This window comes from Centroberyx gerrardi, chromosome 3, assembly GCF_048128805.1.
Source record: "Centroberyx gerrardi isolate f3 chromosome 3, fCenGer3.hap1.cur.20231027, whole genome shotgun sequence".
Lineage (NCBI taxonomy): Eukaryota > Metazoa > Chordata > Actinopteri > Beryciformes > Berycidae > Centroberyx > Centroberyx gerrardi.
The window spans coordinates 18,626,349-18,647,348 of NC_135999.1; the positions used below are offsets into that span (position 1 = coordinate 18,626,349).

The window sequence follows — 21,000 nt, forward strand, 5'->3', positions numbered from 1 at the left end:
AAACCCTATGGTTACAAAGCATAGTTGGCATTTAATCATAACAACAGCATTGCTTTTGGCACTTCTTAAGACGGGGGTATGAAGAAGTTATCAGCATACTGTATTTTCATTGGCCATCAGTTCCCATTATAAGTGAGAAATGAACGGTGAGGTGGATGTGTGGGCTGTTAATCAGAATTCAGAAGAGGCAGGTAGAGCATATGGTGAACACCAGGTATATGAGTGGCAGAATGCATATGTAGCAGCAGCTGTGTAATGTCTAGGGTGATTCATTATATTCAGTGGAGATTCATTTAGTGGTAGTTTCTGTTGAGGAGAAAACACAGACCCTACGCCTAGCAATCAGAAATGAAGACAAATTTAATGACCTCCTGAAGGCCAATCAAGACATGCAGGACAAGCTCTCCAGAGAAATGAAAGAGATCAAAATTAAGAAATTCAGCCAGGACAAAATAGGTGCAAGTGATGGCAACATCTACAACTGGAGAAACCCAGAACGGAGCCCCATACCCTCAGACCAACCCTCATCAGCCTCAGACCTACAAAATGTGTGATGACATGCCACACAAATATGACTTATGGCAAATAAGATGTGGGCAAGATGAGCAGAGAGCTAAAAACCCACATTACAGAACACAAAGCACATCAGGTGTAAGAATATAGGAATTATCCTGTGGCAGTACATTTTGTAGAATCTAATCATCCTATCTCTACTTTAAGATACATTGATATTGAAAATGTTTTTCTCCCACCAAGAGAAGGTAATGTTGGTAATTTACTTTCTAGGAGAGAACACTTACACCTTGTCACCTCAGGGGTTAAATGTTGACTTTGATTTAAAATGTTTCTTGTAATCTAACAAGTTTATTGGATACTCAGACAAGTTTTTAATGATGTTCTCTAAAAGGGCTGATGTCTTAGTTTCTCTGACTATCTATTGGAAATTGTTTTGTAAATGTGTTAATAGTTTAATGTGTATTTGTAAAATGTAAACAATATCATTAGGTAAGTTGCCATGAGCTTTGTGATGGGGTTTCCACCTCTAACCTGGGACTGACCTCAGTCCAAACAGGCCTTTCCACAAACCCCTGTTATTTGTCAAACTCAGTTAGTCAAATGCAATTTTTTACAGTTCTGATACAGTACCAAACATGTGAAGCTACTGTATTCCAAATAGAAGAATCTCTGGCAGAGCTGAAGACTCCTTTCAGTCGTTTACTGTTACTTCCTACAAATGGCTGTGGTCAGATTTACAGTAAGGCTAAGATTTGTGGGTAAAGGTAGGCCTATATTTACTTTAAGATAGAAAAACTTCACAATCTATGTGGTAGTATAAACCCTGTCTGTTACGCCATAAAGACAGAAAACAAAGAAAAACAAATGTGTACAGCATGTGGGTTTGTAACAGATTAGTGGGTTATATGTGAAAGCTCTGGATTTTGCCCGATTGAAGGAAAAGACTGCTGGGAATGTGTTGATAAAGCCTCAGTCAAAACCTCAGAAAAACCTCCGTCCTTGTCACAGTTAGCGTATGTCAAAAACCTCAAAAGAAAGGAAACTGAACTGGTCATCACCAATGCTATTTGTATATATTTAGATTTTATTTCCTACTAGACAATTCTGATCAAAAGAATTTGAGGCAAAACAACAGTAGGTGGACTATTGATTACATTTGTATGCTACTGATTGTGCTGGTGCTAGTTATGTCAACTAAATCCAGCAGTGCAAGCTGGACCAACTCTCCTCATAGACATGCAACAGAGCTGCCACCTGGTGGGCAAAGCATTACCTAAGATAAGATAAGATAAGATAAGATAAGTTAAGTTAAAAGAAGATAATTTAAGATAAACCTTATTGTCCCGAAGGAAATTTGTCCTGGACACACTGTGTCTGTTGTATCAAACATTAACATTTAGCAACAACCACCTTACGCTAGAGCTCTCCATTCATTCACACTTTAGGCTGTTAGGACGCACACACATACACATACACAGACACACACACACACACTCACACACACATAGTTCATACAGCAATAAAATAGTACAATAAGACATGAGAGTAAATCACATCAAGTCAATTCAATTTAAGTTTTAGCCACATCAATTTAAGTAAATTCAGAAAAGTAATACGATTTAAGATTTAAGATTTATTTATTTTAAATAGGGACAGTGCATATTAATGAACATTTAAAATCAAATGTAAATATGCCAGATTTAGCCACCAGGCTAATTTTCATCTGTTGTCCCTTGGCAGGTTGATGTCACAGTAAAAAATAATAAAATCATCATAACCATTCAAATTAATTCACAGTACAAGAAACAGCACAGAGTACCTAAAACTCACTCTACACAATAAACAAGCCATAAACATAACATACAGACAACACATCCAGAGGTTTTTTATGATAGATTATGGGAGCAGTTTTGATTATCCAGTAACCATTTTTTTTAAATGTTTGGTAAATGAACTAAGGGTTGGCAAATCCCTTATGACACTTGGTATCGTGTTGCAGGTCTGCGAAGCTCGATATGAATAAACTGACTGACCAAACACACTTTTTCTAAATGGAACTAGACAGTCACCTCTGGAGCCTGCTCTACTTGTCCTGTTTGGGTTTCTCTTTATAAACTCCTTTAGAGGAGGTGGGGCTAGACCATGGAGGATTTTATACACCAAAATAGAATCTGCATATTTTATTATGTTTTCCCAGCTCAGCAAATCATATTTCTTCAAGATGTTACAATGATGGTACGCATTGAGCTTTTAGAATTTTTAGAGCTTGTTTGTAAACAGTTTCAACAGGCTTTAGTGTGGACTTACATGCCAGTGCCCAACTTGTTATACAGTATGTCATATGTGAGATAATCATTGCGTTAAAATATAATTTGGATGAATCAATAGTTAAGTTATTTCTAATGTATCTAAAGTTAGACAAATTAAATTGTATTCTATTTACAGTTTTTTTCACTTGTTGTTTAAAGCAGAGCTGTGAATCGATAATGATTCCTAAATATTTGAACTCATGTACCACTTCCAGCTTTGTTCCAAGTACAAACACATCAGGGTCTATATCTGTACTTGCCTTTTTAGAAAAAAACATACAAACAGTTTTCGACACATTGAGATGTAAATGAGAACGTCGCAGCCAGTTAGAAAAATTAATCATAGCAGCTGATAGTTCTTGTGCAGCTTGATGTTTTTTAGCATGCACATACACAACTGTATCATCTGCATACATCTGGCAAGTCACATTAGATGGACAATTACTAGGCAGATCGTTAATATAAAGACTAAACAACAAAGGCCCCAGAACCGAACCTTGCGGTACACCAAGAGTATTATCAGAAGTTGCAGATGTGGTGTTGTGTTCTCTAACACACTGTTTTCTATATACAATATATGATTCTATCCATTTCATAGTGCTCAGTGAAAGGTTAAAATGAGACAATTTGGCCATCAAAACCTGATGGTTTACTGTATCGAAGGCTTTTTTTAAATCAAGAAAAACAGCTCCTACAACACTACCTGCATCCATCTTAGACTTTATGTTTTCTAGAAAAAAGCAGTTGGCCGTCTCAGTGGAATGGTTTTTCCTAAAGCCAAACTGCATAGGGTGTAAAGTGTATGGACTATTGTTCAAATGCTTAATGAGCTGCTCTGCAACCCATTTTTCTGCTACCTTGGAGACTACAGGAAGAATGCTTATTGGTCTGTAGTTACTAGTTATTGTAGGATCTCCTGATTTGAAGATTGGTGTGATAACCGCAGACTTCCAAGAATTTGGGAATACACCTTCATTAATGGACCAGTTGATAATGCTGGTAATTGGAGCAATGAGTGATTGTTTATGAGCTTTAAGAAACATTATATCCATTCCAAATACATCTCTAGCTTTAGAATTCTTGAGAGCACAAATAATCATATCAACCCTTGACTGAGACATTTCATTCAAATTAAGAACTGGAGTAGCAGTGTTTAAAGGCATTATATGTTGATTTTGAGAACAAGAGCTTTGAGTCAAGCTCTTCACAGAATCTATAAAATATCTATAAAATATGTAAGTATGTGTGAAAATTAATGAATTTTGAGATAATTTCTGATATTTTGCTTAAATACTGGAAAATCTGCACCTGAAAAAATATATAGGACAACCAACTTTCCATCTGAATGAATGCAACAGGGTCATATATTTAGGTTGATAATACATATATGTCAGTTGTTGATCTGAGTCTTGATCTGAGAGGTTTCGCATGGTGTGTTGATTCACAGCATCATTGTAGTTAGGGTTTGGGTTAGGGTGGGTGGGTGCAATAGTGTGAACATTTGTATGCCTGTGAATAATGATTGCAAAGAAACCCAAGATCATGGTTTCACATTTAGCACACACGCGCACATGCACCCACCCACACACACACACACCCACACACGCACGCGCACACACACATACACACACACACACGCACCCACCCACACACACACACCCACACCCACGCGCACATGCACCCACCCACACACACACACACCCACACACGCGCGCGCACACACACATACACACACACACACGCACCCACCCACACACACACACCCACACCAACGCGCGCACACACACACACACACACACACACACCCACACACGCACGCGCACACACACACACCCCCCCCACACACACACACACACACAGAGCGCATGCCCAGTAGACCAGACTGAATTAACTTCAGTTTGAGGAACTGTGAATTGTGTGAAATGTTTCCAACCAAATCTCAAATTTGGTAATCAAATAGTTTCCATGCTACCTTGCAGCACATGAAGATGTGGAGCCGACAAAACCCACTGTTCATCCTCTGCAGTAAGTTCTTTAGATGCTGCAAACGAACAACATTATTTTATGTAATTAAAAGTGGTCTATGGTAGATTACCTTATCTTTGTAACTCTTTATTATGAATGATTTCATTACACAGCTTTAACACAGTAGCATGAATGTCTACCTGATAGAATGAGACAAATTACATCATAGAAAAAAATTGCAAATCTTCCCTCCTCACTGAGTATCAAATGTGCAGTGTGAAATTGACAAGAAGAAGCCTTGTAAATCAAAATGAAAAAGACTAAAAGTAATGTTTGATGAAGACATGTTTCCAGAAGTCTTTTGATTTCTTCTTGTCTTTTCCTTGCAGTTGTTCTGAGATATTCCACTGATGCAGCAGACTTGATACATGTGGCTGGATACCAGGGGAGAGAAGTGGAAGTTTTCTGCCCCTATGAAAATGGATACGAGTCTTACCAGAAGTACCTGTGCAAAGAAAGCTGTGGCTCCGATGAAGTTCTTGTTGAGACTGGAGGAGCTAAGAGGGACAGATACTCCATCTCTGACAACAAAGAGAAGAAAATCTTCACAGTGACCATCTCTGGCCTTAGACTTACAGATGCTGGGAAATATTGGTGTGGGGTGACAAGGACTGGCAAAGATCTCTACACTGAAGTAAAACTGAAGGTTGTCCCAGGTAAAAAAAAAAAAAAAAAATGAAATTAATTGTTTTGTTCATGGTCGCAGTTGTATTGGTATCAGTTGCATTTTTCAAATTCAGTAGATAAGAAAACATATGACTTAGAATAGAGAGGTTACCCAAACTTTTGAATCACATTCTGCACTGCTTTATGTTGAAAGTGTTGTTTTAATTATTCATGTCATTGTTATATGTCCCATATCTGCTTTGTTAAGCTTTGTTAAGTTGAAAGATTGACTCAAATTATTAAATAGTGAATTAACAATCAATCCATCCAACCGTCAATGATATATCAAAAATATATTAACACTTTAACATCTCAAAACTTGCCTTCTAGTAATGGGGTGGTTGACTTTCAAGCATGAAAAACTATGTATGTTTTTTTAGTCAGGCTTTCTTTTCCAGGTCCACAATTTTCAAGAGTTCAGTGGTAGAGTTGGTAAGAATTTCTTTTGGTTTGCAAGAAACAACCATGAAATGATGTCATAGTTACATAGAAAATGGAAGTAGTCAGTTTGGTGGAGTTGATAAGATACTGTAAATATCTAAAAGAGGTTCTGTACTGTAAATATCTAAAAGAGGTTCCTGCAAAGAATTTGACAAACTATTTGGTTATCATTCATATAATCCTATACAGGAAATTAGAGGAAGTTATTTTTGGAGAAAGACTACACCCTGAATTCTTTCATTTGCCCCTTCTGTTTCTTCTCTTGATATCAGAAAACAAAAGTTAACAGAAAAATGAAACACCATTACCAAAATGGACTGCATACAATGATTTATCTGATTACTTTCTCTCCCTCTCTCTGCACTTGATATCTTTCTATAGTATCTGTATCAAGGTGACAAAAAAGGAAGCACATAAGAATGACTGAGTTAGAGTGTGTGCTATGCATTGAGGCATCTCTATGGAGTGACATTGCACAAAAAATAAAAAAAAATGTTTTTCCTAATGTTAAGAGAAATAGTAAAATCGATTAAAAAACGTAATAATTATGGAATAGAATAATAAATTATTAATTAAATGGAATAATTATTCTATATGCAGTTTATTTTATATGCATATCTTAAATATAGGGACATTCAAAAATTAAAACCATTTATACACAATTCAATTGGACAAAAAGTTCTCAATATTGCTTCTTTTTTATGTAAAATGGTGTTCTCTTCATAGCATTCGTTTCGATGTCTCACTATGGGATATGATCCCTCGCATACTCTCAGAAGTATTTATTCCATTACGCCAGCCCCATGGCAGTCGTGACGTCTGCGTCAGGACCCTCCTCCTTTATAAAGGACCAGCACTGCATCACCCGTCATTCAATCACCTCTTCTCGCTTCAGAAGTATAATCTAGTAAAAGATTATACAATCTTTGTATGATTGTAAGTGGAGGGTGTTTGAGGAATGGTGTGCTAAGGCACAGGAAATTCCTTTCCAGTGTTCGGTGGGTGTGATTTTATCCTTCCTTCAGGATTTAATCGATAAGCTGAGAGCTTTCTCTACTATTAAAGTGTACTTGGCCGCTATTGCTGCGTGCAGTGTTGGCTTTGGGACTAAGACGATGGGTCAGCACCCCCTTATCTGCCGGTTCAGCCCTGCAGGGGTAAGCCCATCACAAAGCAGAGGCTTTCCCACTGGATAGGGGGGGCTACTGCACTGGCCTACTCGAGCATGGGTCTTCAGGCCCCAGGTGGTTTATGTGTGCACTCTACCCCGGGTTTGGCGGCCTCCTGGACCCTGTGTAGGCGGTCTGTATTCAGGATATCTGCGCTGCAGCTAGCTGGTCCTCGCCTCTGACATTTGCAAGGTTTTATAAGTTGGATGTCACTGCCCCGAGCGTTGCTCATGCCGTCCTGAGTGTTGGCTCTGCGGCGGAGTAGTTGGGTTGATCCAATGCCTGGGTGTTGGCGGTCAGTCTTCGAGATAAGCTTGTGTGGCAATACGGGAGTCTCCATATCCCATAGTGACACATCAAAAGAAATGCTATGAAAGAGAACTTTATGTTACTTGCGTAACCCCGGTTCTCTGAGTAGCATGAGTGAGATGTCTCACCAGACCGCCCTTCTTGCTACTGGGGTAAAGCAAGAAGAGGTGTGCTTGTTTTGAATGATGGGTGACGCACAGGGGTTAAAGTGGGATTTGGCAGGTGGGGGAACCCTGTTTCCGGGGAGGGGGGGGGGTAAGATACATAATTGGTGGGGGGGTCAGAAAAAAATAGTAATTTAAAACAAATTTCTTGCATTTCTACACAACCTCTTGGATTAAGTCAAGAAACAGCAACCCTGTATGTTAACCAAAAATGTAAAATTATGTTATATTACTAGATTTCAGCATTGAGGCGCTTACATTCATGATTTTGCATAGGCATACTAACCTAAAAACCTATTATTGGGAATCGCAAGAAAGTTTCAGAGCGACAGAGACACAAAGCGTCCCCGTAACCATAGTAACTCACTCTCGCTCCTGCCTGCGTGCGCACGACGCGAGAGGAGAGGGAGAGACGCAGAAGAGCCGCTGACTGAGATTACTCTGAGCACCATGCATGGGAATAAATTACAATATAATAGATTTGTGTATATTTCTCGCTATTCAGATGGTCTGAATAACTCGCTGCTGCACGGTGCTGCTCTGTCTCGTCTGTCCGTGCGCTGTCAGTGTCTCTTTTCGCGCCGCGACGTTATCAGTTATGAATTTGTTTTTCACTGCGTGAGAAAATGGACTTGTGGCGTGAGAGCGTGTGAAATGTCAATTGCGTGAGTCTCACGGTCAATGCGTGAGAGTTGGCAGCCCTGTGAACTCGCTTGACATTATTATGTATGAAACTGCCAATCAGATTTATTTACTTATTAATCGAAGGTGCCGGAACACCGTTCCGGATCGTTCCGGCCCACTTTAACCCCTGGTGACGCAGCATCGGTCTTTTATAAAGGAGGAGGGTCCTGATGCAGACGCCACGACTGCCAGCCACTCAGGGCTAGCGTAGTGGAATAAATGCTTTTGAGAATATGCGAGGGAGCATATCCCAAAGTGAGACATCTGTAAGAGAAGCGGACTCTGTTGACATTTTTAAATCGTGTGACCAATGTGACCGGCAACGAGGGACATCCGGTCACTATGCAGTGCCCCTATCCACCACAACACAGGAACAACGTTAAGTTCCTCTGTAAGGGGGACCGCCGCTATAGCTGTGACCACATAGTGACGAGCCAAGCCAGGGCAGGCAAGAAGACACACACTGACTCCAGGTTCACACTGCAAGACGATGTCAGGTTCAGCTTTTTCTTGGTCACCATCACTGAGTTGAGAGCAGAGGATTCTGGGACGTACTGGTGTGGTTCAGACAGGGTGTGGAGAGTTGCTGACTACACCAAGATTCAGCTGTCAGTGGGTAAGATTCTGAAGAGAGCTACAGTCAAGCATGTGGAAGTGAAAATACAGCTTCCTGTAAGTGATATCCAGATATGATCCCCACTGTATAAATATGGGCCTGGGGGTGTTTTTGTTGTTGCTGTTCGTTTGTGAACTGAAAATCAACCAGTTTATTTATTATATGGACAAAGAATGACCAGATTCATTGAGTAGCCTAAGAAACCTGTTCCCCAACAGTCTCTCCTCAGCTGAACATTTCCCCCACTGTGACCCCTGCTGTGGAGCCCGTCTCTTCACAGACAACACACATCTCTGGGACACCTATCAAAAGTACATATGTGTGTGTCTGTGTCTGTGTCTCTGTGTGTGTGTGTGTGTGTGAGAATGTCTATGTGCGGTGAACCAGCTTTATCACATATTAACCATTAATGTGGAAGGAAAACGCTAACCCCAATGGTGTGATAACTGATATGTGAGACTTATGTAGGCTTTCTTGGATTGTATGTTTTGCAGTCTTATTTTTATTATTCTGTTGTGTATCTATTTCCAGATTCTGTGGTTTTCATTGTGCCTGCAAGCGTAGCTGTAGTGCTGATGGTGGCGCTTGCCCTAGTCATGGTTTACAGATGGAAATGTTACAAAGTGGAAGGTATGTTTTACACACACACACACACACATACATTATGATGCTATCTGTTGTGCTGTGTTGTAAACCTGTGTTGTTCCAGGTGCTGGAGTCAACGTGAACAGAAACACAAGAAAGACTGATGAGGTAGGAGAAGTGATGGGTTGAGGCTGATATATAAAAAAAACAAACCATAGTTTCTAAGTTCTAGGTTATTCTAAATACAGTGGTTGAGTCAGTAGTTTGGCAGATGTATGGGACCTCTAATATATACAAACACCTTCTCTTCACTGTGCCCTCTCATCTTTGGTTGTTTTTGTTTTATTTTTTCTGTTGAGATCTATGAAAATCAAGAAGTTGTGGCGCGCGCAAAGCTGGGCTCCTCCAAACAGCAGAGCACCTTGCACCAGTATGATGATGCAGAAGACCAACAGGAGTCTGACTACCAAAACCTCGCTGCGGTGGAAGACATCTACTGTAATTAAATTGTCATCAATTGCAACAAAGCAGGTAGAAATTGAAAGGTATGCAGAACTGTGCCCAGAGCTCAAGTCTTGAATTTGTATTTTAACAATTAATACTGTACTGTACTGTAACCAACTTCCCCACTGTCTGATTATAAGTTGCTTGAACTTTGTAACAATTTGTACAGATTCTTTTTATTTTTGCTATCAGGTTGTATTTTAAAACATATTTATTGATTTTGCTTTGGACTTTCATGTTAAACCCTATATGTTGACCTCCATTGCAGTTAACTTTCACAGTCCTGTAATGCTAACTATTATATATTTTTTGCTGTGTTTCACACTAGCTTTCACCTGTAATGTTTTTTGCTTTGTTTCACATTTACACCTTTACATGCTTTAATATTGGTGACTTGTAATGTTGGTGATTTAAGAATTTCAAGCACTTGCACACTTTGTAAGTTGATCTGGATAACCCTCTCAGCTAAATACCTACAATGTAACTGAAGTTTATATCTAACTATTGCAAACATGAATAAATAAATATTGTAAACCAATTGAAGTAACACAACAGCATTGTTTTTTGCACCTCTTAAAATGGGATATGAGAAACATATCAGCATATTTTCACTAGTTTTCAGTTCCCACTGTTTGATGAATTAAAATAAGTGAGCAGCAATTCATCCAGCCTGACATTAGAACATAGCAATGGATTTCAGGGATCCTCAGAAGTGGAGAGAGAAAGCGGTGAGGTGGATGTGTGGGCTGTTAATCAGAATTCAGAAGAGGATGAAAGCAGGTAGCATCTGGTGAACATCAGGTGAGTAGCAGAATGCATATGTAGCAATGTTGTGTAATGTCTATGTAGTCGATGCCTGATGGCCAGAGGGTTTATAGTGGATAGGGTGATTCATTATGTTCAGTGGAGATTAATGTAGGTAGTTTCTTGTGATTAACATTTCCTGCCCAGATTCTCTCTGTCTTTCTCCCTAGAGTGAGATCCACGAGAGATCCAGATCCTTTAGGCTCAGTTTGGGGTTTCCACCTCTAACCTGGGACTGACCTCAGTCCAAACAGGCCTGTCTACAAACCCCTGTTATTTGTCAAACTCAGTTATTAAAATGCAAATTTTTACAGTTCTGATACAGTACCAAACATGTGAAGCTACTGTATTCCAAATAGAAGAATCTCTGGCAGAGCTGAAGACTCCTTTCAGTCTTTTACTGTTACTTTCTACAAATGGCTGTGGTCAGATTTACAGTAAGGCAGACCGCCTCTCTGACCCAGGCAGCAACATCAGGTGGAGATTTGTGGGTGAAGGTATATTAACTTTAAGATAGAAAACTTCACAATCTATGTAGTGGTAGTATAAACCCTGTCTGTTACGCCATAATGACAGACAACAAAGAAAGAAAAACAAATGTGTACAGCATGTGGGTTTGTAGCAAATGAGTGGGTTATATCTGGATTTTGCACAATTGAAGGAATAGACTGCTGGAATGGGTTACATATGATAAAGCCGCAGTCATGAAACCTCAGAAAAACCTCCCTCCTTGTCACAGTTACAGTTAGCATAGGCCTATGTCAAAAACATCAAAAGGAAGGAAATTGCTAAAACAGATTTTTGTTTTGTTTTTTTCCAGTTTTTACACCGGAAGGTGGACTTCTATTACTTGGTACATATAGCATTATTATAAGCCAGCAGAGTAAGCCAGCACAAGCAACGACAACAAACAATAATTATGATTTAAAATATTTAAGGTGTTAAAATTAATAGTTGATCAGCATAAATATGATGCATGACTTTTTAAACAATTGCACATTATGTCTTGCTAAACCATTTGCCAGAGGGAAGCAAAAACCTGCATCCTTTTTTCACCAATATAGGAGTATAGCCAGGAGAATTCTTCCCCTTTATTAAAAAACATGATCAATAATGCTCCTGCTGCTTTAATACTAAGCTAAGCCAACATTTTTTATTTAAATATATAAAACATGTGATAAGGTAATCAACAGGAACTGACAAAAGAACTAGGATGCTGTCGGGGGCGACAGCAAGGGTATATCCCAGAAATTCCCCAATCCTCGAAGGCCCCATTAAGTCAAAAGTAATAAAAAGCCATTAAATAATCACACAATAAGACTCCAGGGTTAATCTTCCCACTAATATTGGTTATATGTCCCAACTATTTTTATTTTGCCAAATAATACAATTTTTCCTTCTGGGCTAATCTAAACTTAATTATATTATTATTACTCCTAAACACTCCAAAATGAATGGATAGAATCCTCAAGGGATTGTCTCCCCAATAATAAAGGCTTTGTACCTTTTTTTTAACGCTCAATAATAAATTTAACTAATTAAATATAGCGGCGATGGCTGGGTTCATGCTGAAACGTGGAAGTTTGCATTAAGATTACTGTCAGTTTTGTCAGATTAGGCTGTTAAGTCATCAGGCCCCAAGCTATCAAGTTCTGATACTGAAGAATGTAATCGCAAGTTAAAAGGTGTCAATATCCAACTTCGTATTGGCTTTACTGTGTTTAGCTGTACATTCAAAATGCTGCTGTTGGGCAAAATCTGGTCGGATCTGTATGGAAATTGGTGTGCATGTTCTATATACAGGTTGGAACATGATTACCAAGTTTCATAGCGATTGGTGAAATTCTGTTTGAGTTATAAGCCAAAATGTCATAGGCCACGCCCACTTGCACTAATGACAACCAAACTTCTGGGGTGGGCAGGTGGGGTGAATCCATAATATCCCCAAAACTCATTTCAGGTATATAATTAAGAAAGCCAAATGATATTTGTATATATTTATATTTCATTTCCTACTAGAGAAATAGTTTGCACAATTCTGATCAAAAGAATTTGAGGCAAAACAACAGTAGGTGGACTATTGATTACATTTGTATGCTCTTATACTGATTGTGCTGGTGCTTTATGTCAACTACACCTCAGTGCAAGCTGGACCAACTCCTCTCATAGATATGCAACAGAGCTGCCACCTGGTGGGCAAAGCATTACCTAAGATAAGATAAGATAAGATAAGATAAGATAAGATAAGGTAAGATACGCTTATGCTAGAGCTCTCCATTAATTCACAGGCTGTTAGGACACACACACACACACACACACACACACACACAGTTCATACAGCAATAAAATAGTACAATAAGACATGAGAGTAAATCACATTAAGTCAATTTAATTTAAGTTTTAGTCACATCAATTTAAGAAAATTCAGAAAAGTAATAAATCCCAGAAAATTAGCACCTGAAAAATATATAGGACAACCAACTTTCCATCTGATCGAATCCAACAGGGTCATATTTTTAGGTTGATAATACATATACTGTATGTCAGTTGTTGATCTGAGTCTTGATCTGAGAGGTTTCAACATTTGCATGGTGTGTTGATTCACAGCATCATTGTGGGCGCAATAGTCTACATTTGTGTATGTGTGTGAATAATTATAGAAACCTTGCTTCTATTTTCCAACAGGTGGAAAAGAAAAAAAAACCCAAGTTCATGGTTTTACATTTTAGCACGCATGCGGACGTACACACACACACACACACACACACACACACACAGAGCGCATGCCCAGTAGACCAGACACCCACAACAGAATTAACTTCAGTTTGAGGAACTGTGAATTGTGTGAAATGTTTCCAACCAAATCTAGTTTCTATGACCTTGCAGCACATGAAGATGTGGAGCCGACAAAACCCACTGTTCATCCTTTGCAGTAAGTTCTTTAGATGCTGTAAACGAACAACATTATTTTATGTAATTAAAAATGGTCTATGGTAGATTACCTTATCTTTGTAACTCTTTATTATGAATGATTTCATTACACAGCTTTAACACAGTAGCATGAATGTCTACCTGATAGAATGAGACAAATTACATCATAGAAAAAAATTGCAAATCTTCCCTCCTCACTGAGTATCAAATGTGCAGTGTGAAATTGACAAGAAGAAGCCTTGTAAATCAAAATGAAAAAGACTAAAAGTAATGTTTGATGAAGACATGTTTCCAGAAGTCTTTTGATTTCTTCTTGTCTTTTCCTTGCAGTTGTTCTGAGATATTCCACTGATGCAGCAGACTTGATACATGTGGCTGGATACCAGGGGAGAGAAGTGGAAGTTTTCTGCCCCTATGAAAATGGATATGAGTCTTACCAGAAGTACCTGTGCAAAGAAAGCTGTGGCTATGATGAAGTTCTTGTTGAGACTGGAGGAGCTAAGAGGGACAGATACTCCATCTCTGACAACAAAGAGAAGAAAATCTTCACAGTGACCATCTCTGGCCTTAGACTTACAGACGCTGGGAAATACTGGTGTGGGGTGGCAAGGACTGGCAAAGATCTCTACACTGAAGTAAAACTGAAGGTAGTTCCAGGTAAAAAAAAAAAATAATAATAACACTGTTTTGTTTGTGGGAGCAGTTGTATTGGTATCAGTTGCATTTTTCAAATTCAGTAGATAAGAAAACGTATGACTTACAATAGAGTCAGTTACCCAAACTTTTGAAACACATAAAGCAGTGCAGCTTTATGTTGAAAGTGTTGTTTTGATTATTCATGTCATTGTTATATGTCCCATATCTGCTTTGTTAAGCTTTGTTAAGTTGAAAGGCTGACTCAAATTATTAAATAGTGAATTAACAATCAATCCATCCAACCGTCAATGATATATCAAAAAAATACATTAACACTTTAACATCTAAAACTTGTGGTTCACGTTCAAGCATGACAAACTGCAGGCTTTTTTTTTCGGGTCCACAATTTTCAAGAGTTCAGTGGTAGAGTTGGTAAGTATTTATTTTGGTGTTTGCAAGAAAGAACCATGAAATTATGTAGTAGTTATGTAGACAATGGAAGTGGTCAGTTTGGTGGAGTTGATAAGATATTGTACATTTCTAAAAGCGGTTCCTTCAAAGAATTGCAAAACTATTTGGTAACTCAAGTCATTATTCATATAATCCCATATAGGAAATTAGAGGAAGAAGTTATTTTTGGAGAAAGACTACGCCCTGAATTCTTTCAATTCCCCCTTCTGTTTCTTCTCTTGATATCAGAAAAACGAAACACCATTACCAAAATGGACTGCATACAATGATTTATCTGATTACTTCCTCTCCCTCTATCTCCTTGACATCTTTCTACAGTATCTGTATCAAGGTGACAAAAAAGGAAGCTTATAAGAATGACTGAGTTAGAGTGTGTGCTATGCATTTTGAGGCATCTCTATGGAGTGACATTGCAGGGTTATTTTTCCTAATGTGCTGATGTTAAGAAAAATAGTAAAATCGAACAAAATCAAATCAAACAAAATCAAACAAAAAACGTAATAATTATAGAATAGAATAATAAATTATTCATTACATTGAATCATTCCTCTATATGTAGTTAAATTAAAATCATTTATACACAATTCAGTTTGACAAAAAGCTCTCAATCTTGCTTCTTTTTTATGTAAAATGGGGTTTTGGCTATCTTGTCATGTTTTTCCTTCTCATGCTTATTCTGTACCTAGTGTCTGTGCTTGTGACAGTCTCTGATGTTAATTGTTTCGTTGGCAGACAGGTGCTGTGATAACGTCAACACAGTCCAGGGTTATGTGGAAGACTCCATGTCCATCAGTTGTCCTTACCACTCTAAGTACCAGCACAACCTCAAGTACTTCTGCAGAGGAAGCCAGCCCTCCACATGTCTGCAGCAGGCAATAATCACTTCGGACCACAACCAAAATGGACGATTCAATCTCCATGATGACAAGGTGTCAAGCAACTTCACGGTGACCATTGCCAGTTTGACCCAGGAGGATTCTGGGTCGTACCTATGTGGCGTCCGTGACATCAACAGCTTGGATGTCTTCTCTGTTACTAAGCTGGAAGTCAAAGGTGAGAGGTCACAGTTCTACCAAGAGTCATATTACAGGGTTGCTTTACTACTTAAGGAGCCATTGCCTGTTTCACAGCATGGTAATGAGGTTGATGAAAGCATAGTTTTCTGCAGAATACTAGTTGAGAAAGGTTGACTAGTTGAAGCCTGCTGAAAATTTGTCTAAGGTTGACAAAACATTTGATTGTATACTGCATCATATCATTCCTAAGAATATTCTTTGATTGAAGGGATGGCTTACCATAAGACATACTGTATGTATCAAGCACACCCAGAGTATCTTCAATGTAGGCCACTGTGATATTTCTAGAACATTCTGAAGTAATGTCTGCAGGTAGTTTAGGTACTTAAAATTGAAGAGGCTTCATCAGTTCTACTGAATGGTGGGGAACTCCACAGTATGATCACCACCACAGAGTTGGCCATCCAGAAGAATAACATCACCAAAGCAGAGGCGAAACAACTCTGTATGCAAATCTCTGCCACCTTAACAAACTCCACTGCCCTTGTTGACCCTGGGACGGCTCTAACTCTGCAAAATCAGGATGTGTCTGTGCTGTCCCCCTAAAAGCAGGGGGTAAACTTGACATCGAGGTGTACAGAAAACCAATTCAGAAGAAAAAAAACAGTATCTCCTTTTTGTTTCACACCATTCATCCAATCGGACCTTACACAACAAAATCATATCAAACAGGCTTTGAAAGGCTTTGCACAACAAGATCCAAGCCAGCCAACAAGGAAAAGGGATCACAATGCAAGACGGTGCCAAGTTGTCATCCCATATATAGCTGGAGTTTACGAGAAGCTCCAGAGGATTTTTGCCAAACACAATATCCCGGTGTTTTTCAAACCTGGTAACACGCTGAGACAGTGACTGGTTCATCCGAAGGACTGCATACCAAAGCACCGACAGAGCAACATTGTCTATGCTGGGAAGTGCAGTGATGAGTGTACAGACTTGTACATCGGGGAGACTAAACAGCCCCTCAACAAATGAATGGCGCAGCATAGAAGAGCGAGCCCCGCAGGTCAAGACTTAGAGGTTTACACTCACCTACAGGACAAGAAACACAGGTTCAAGGATCATAATCTACACATTTTAGATAGAGAAGACAGATGGTTTGAAAGAGGTGTTAAAGGGTAACTTCGGTATTTTTCAACCTGGACCCTATTTTCCCATCTTTTTGTGTCTAAGTGACTAAAGGGGACAACAATTTTTGAAATTGGTCCAGTATTGAGCGAGATCGCATCGCTGGCAGCCGCGAAACGGGCTGCAATGTAATCCGACGGGGCAAATCGCACCGTCAATGTACGTCCGCTAAAAGTGCTTGTTTTTGCCACTGACAGGCTCAGATTGTTATTATAAGTGTCTGACAACATTATGGAAAGGACCCTACAGAGAAATAAAACGTTTTTCTTTACCTTTCGCTTGATGTGTAACTTCCTGCAACAACTCAACTCTCGCGAGACTTGAGCAAGACTTGGTTACACACAGACCGGATCAAGCGAAAGGTAAAGAAAAACGTTCCATTTCTCTGTAGGGTCCTTTCCATAATGTTGTCAGACACTTATAATAACAATCAATCAATACTGGACCAATTTCAAAAATTGTTGTCCCCTTTAGTCACTTAGACACAAAAAGATGGGAAAATAGGGTCCAGGTTGAAAAATACTGAAGTTACCCTTTAAGGAGGCCATTTACGTCAAACTGGAGCAACCCTCACTAAACAGAGGGAGGGGGGCTGCGATATAATTTGTCTGCTGCATACAACGCTGTCATAAAATCTTTACCTCGGCAATTCACAAACATGCCAGCTTACTCCCATTCACAACCTGGAGGAGATGCAATGCTGACTCATCATGGTGTGAATCATTCCCCACCATCAGTAGAACTGATGAAGCCTCTCGGATGAGCGGCAGAACGACTTCAACTCCTCAAATTCAAGTCCAGTGGACATTTTTGGACATTCTGAAGTAATTTCCTCAAGTAATTTTGCTCAAACCTCCTTCTGTTTGACATTGATAGTGTGGTGCTGTGTGAAGTCAAACAATGTGACCAGCAATGAGGGACATCCAGTCACTATGCAGTGCCCCTATCCACCACAACACAGGAACAACGTTAAGTTCCTCTGTAAGGGGGACCACCGCTATAGCTGTGACCACATAGTGACGAGCCAAGCCAGGGCAGGCAAGAAGACACACACTGACTCCAGGTTCACACTGCAAGACGATGTCAGGTCCAGCTTCTTCTTGGTCACCATCACTGAGTTGAGAGCAGAGGATTCTGGGACGTACTGGTGTGGTTCAGACAGGGTGTGGAGTGTTGCTGACTACACCAAGATTCAGCTGTCAGTGGGTAAGATTCTGAAGAGAGCTACAGTCAAGCATGTGGAAGTGAAAATACAGCTTCCTGTACCCCAAATGGGGTGACTTGGTAACCATGACGTCCTTAATCTGTCCTGGGTTCAAGTCCAGCCTGGGACCTTTGCTGCATGTCATTCCCAACTATCTCTCCCAATTTTCCCTGTCTCTCTCCACTATGAACTATCAAATAACGGCAAAAAATGCCCCCCAAAAATCTTAAATCTTAACTCTAAATAAAAAAGTGGTCCTGGCCAGTGCTTGCTGGTGCTATAGCACCAGCAGAAATTATAATAGCACCACCATAGCACCACCAAGAAATTAACTGAAGTTTGACATACAAATTATAGCTGCTCTTTCTGTATACTTTTGAATACAGCTTGTTTCTCCAGTTGATCTAGTCAGACAGAGCCCCCAATTACCATAGCACCCTTGTCCCTCGCAGTATAAAGTTACTAACTATGCGCTGGTCTAAGGTCAGATCCACTTCTGCTTATTTGTTGTCAGTTCGTTGTCAATGTCTTGCTGTTTCTGTCCTCAGATCAGTAGTAGAACCTAGTGATGCCACTTAAGCTAGTGATGTCACTCACTCTCACTCACGCAAGATTTATTTACTATACAGAACGTGGAGGATGATATTCCAACTTCAACTTTTCAAGCTCCTCATAGTAGTGCTAGTGGGAATACTGGGTGAGTGCTGATTATAATTATTTTGTGGTGGATACCCATGGATGTATTAAACTGTGGATACCCCATAGTCCTTATGTTTCCTGCAAATCCTAAAATATTACATTTATTGCTGTTGAGCCTACTGTTTTTGCTTGGACTTCTAAGCGGTGATTCTGTTGATTTTGGTTTTAAATTCAGTAGTTTTTAATTGAGGTATTGAGGCATGGTCAGAGTACGATTTGTTCAACTCCTGGTAAAGCCTTGCATCTGTTGTTTGCCTTATTTGACTTTAATAATGGTGTATCTTTTGGCATTGCCTGTCTATGTGATGCGAATAACAGTGGACATTGTAGGTTAGTGCTGCGTTTTTCGGTTGAAAAGCACACAACGCTGATTGCAGGATTGGTGCGTACCTGGTGATTCATGTTGTGCGCTGTGGGTCGGAAGCTCTGTTGGGTTTGTTTGTTTATGCTCTGGTGTAGCCCGGGTTGTCTCCGATGCTGTTGACGCTGTCACAGTTCACTTCTATATTAGAACTATCACTTGCGTGTGCTTGTGAATCAACAGAGGTATTTATAGTAGGCAGACATAATGCTTGAAACTGACTTTTGAATGTCGCGCGTCTGGCCTTGCGAATGTATTACCATCCAGTAGGCCTGCATCTCTCAGCACCATCACTGAATAATTCAGCCCCACTGTAGCACCAGCAAGAAAAAATCTCTGGCGCCGCCACTGGCCCTGGCTGAATAAAAAAAGAATAAAGAAAATGGGAAATTTGCAGCCACATTTGTCATCAAATCAATGAATGCCAGTTCAGAGCTTTGTTATGTCAAAACCTCTATCATCTTGCTATACCCAAATTGCTACAAGGGGGTTTCTAGGGATAAGACTGCTGTCAATGTACTTTGTAAATTTGTATATGCTAAACCATAAATATTCTACTGTATGGATGAAGAATCATCAGTTTCAGTGAGTAGCTAATGAATCCTGTTCCCCAACGTAACAGTCTCTCCTCAGCAGACAGCATTTCCCCCACTGTGACCTCTAATGTGGAAGACTACATTAACGTGAAAAACGGTGTGATATTTCTAAGCATTGGTGCTGCCTTTGCTGTTGTGTGTTAGAGATTGTGTGTAACTGATACGGACTGTTTTCTGGACTGTATCATTTTATTCTGTTGTGTATATATTTACAGGTGCTGCACATGTTAGCTCTGCGGTTATCGTTGTGCCTGTAAGCGTGGCTGTAGTGCTGACACTACTGCCGTTTGCCCTAGTCATGGTTTACAGATGGAAATGTTACAAAGTGCAAGGTATGTTTTACACACAAAATGTACAGACACATACAAGCACGCATGAACGCACATGCAAACACACACACACCCATACACACTATGATGCTATCTGTTGTGCTGTGTTGTAAATCTGTGTTGTTCCAGGTGCTGGAGTCAACATGAACAGAAACACAAGCAACACTGATGAGGTAGGAGAAGTGATGGGTTGAGGATGATATATACAAAGAAAAGTTCTACAAAGTTCTAAGTTCTAGGTTATTGTAAATGCAATGGTTGAGTTACTAGTCAGTGGTTTGACAGATGTTACAGATAACTGGGGCCTCAAAATACATCAGCACATTCTCTTCTTTGTCACTGTGCCCTCTCATCTCTGGTTGTTTTTGTTGGCGCGCGCAAAGCTGGGCTCCTCCAAACAGCAGAGCACCTTGCACCAGTATGATGATGCAGAAGACCAACAGGAGTCTGACTACCAAAACCTCGCTGCGGTGGAAGACATCTACTGTAATCAAATTGTCATCAATTGCAACAAAGCAGGTAGAAATTGAAAGGTATGCAGAACTGTGCCCAGAGCTCAAGTCTTGAGTTTGTATTTTAACAATTAATACTCTACTGTACTGTAACCAACTTCCCCACTGTCTGATTATAAATTGCTTGAACTTTGTAACAATTTGTACAGATTCTTTTTATTTTTGCTATCAGGTTGTATTTTAAAACATATTTATTGATTTTGCTTTGGACTTTCATGTTAAACCCTATATGTTGACCTCCATTGCAGTTAACTTTCACAGTCCT

General features: G+C 39.6%; 1 protein-coding gene and 1 long non-coding RNA gene across 2 annotated transcripts; both read left to right on the forward strand.

The window, feature by feature from the left end:
* The first annotated feature begins 9,457 nt into the window (after positions 1-9,457).
* Positions 9,458-10,459, forward strand: LOC139933604 (uncharacterized). The gene is made up of 3 exons (XR_011785606.2): positions 9,458-9,529; positions 9,609-9,652; positions 9,844-10,459. It is a non-coding gene; the product is annotated as an uncharacterized LOC139933604 (long non-coding RNA).
* A 3,228-nt stretch (positions 10,460-13,687) lies between these two features.
* On the forward strand, positions 13,688-20,753 carry LOC139933623 (polymeric immunoglobulin receptor-like). The gene is made up of 6 exons (XM_071927766.2): positions 13,688-13,724; positions 14,054-14,380; positions 15,563-15,883; positions 17,911-18,240; positions 20,353-20,396; positions 20,607-20,753. The coding sequence occupies exons 1-6, from the start codon at positions 13,688-13,690 to the stop codon at positions 20,751-20,753; spliced, it is 1,206 nt and encodes a 401-aa protein (XP_071783867.2).
* Positions 20,754-21,000: the final 247 nt, after the last annotated feature.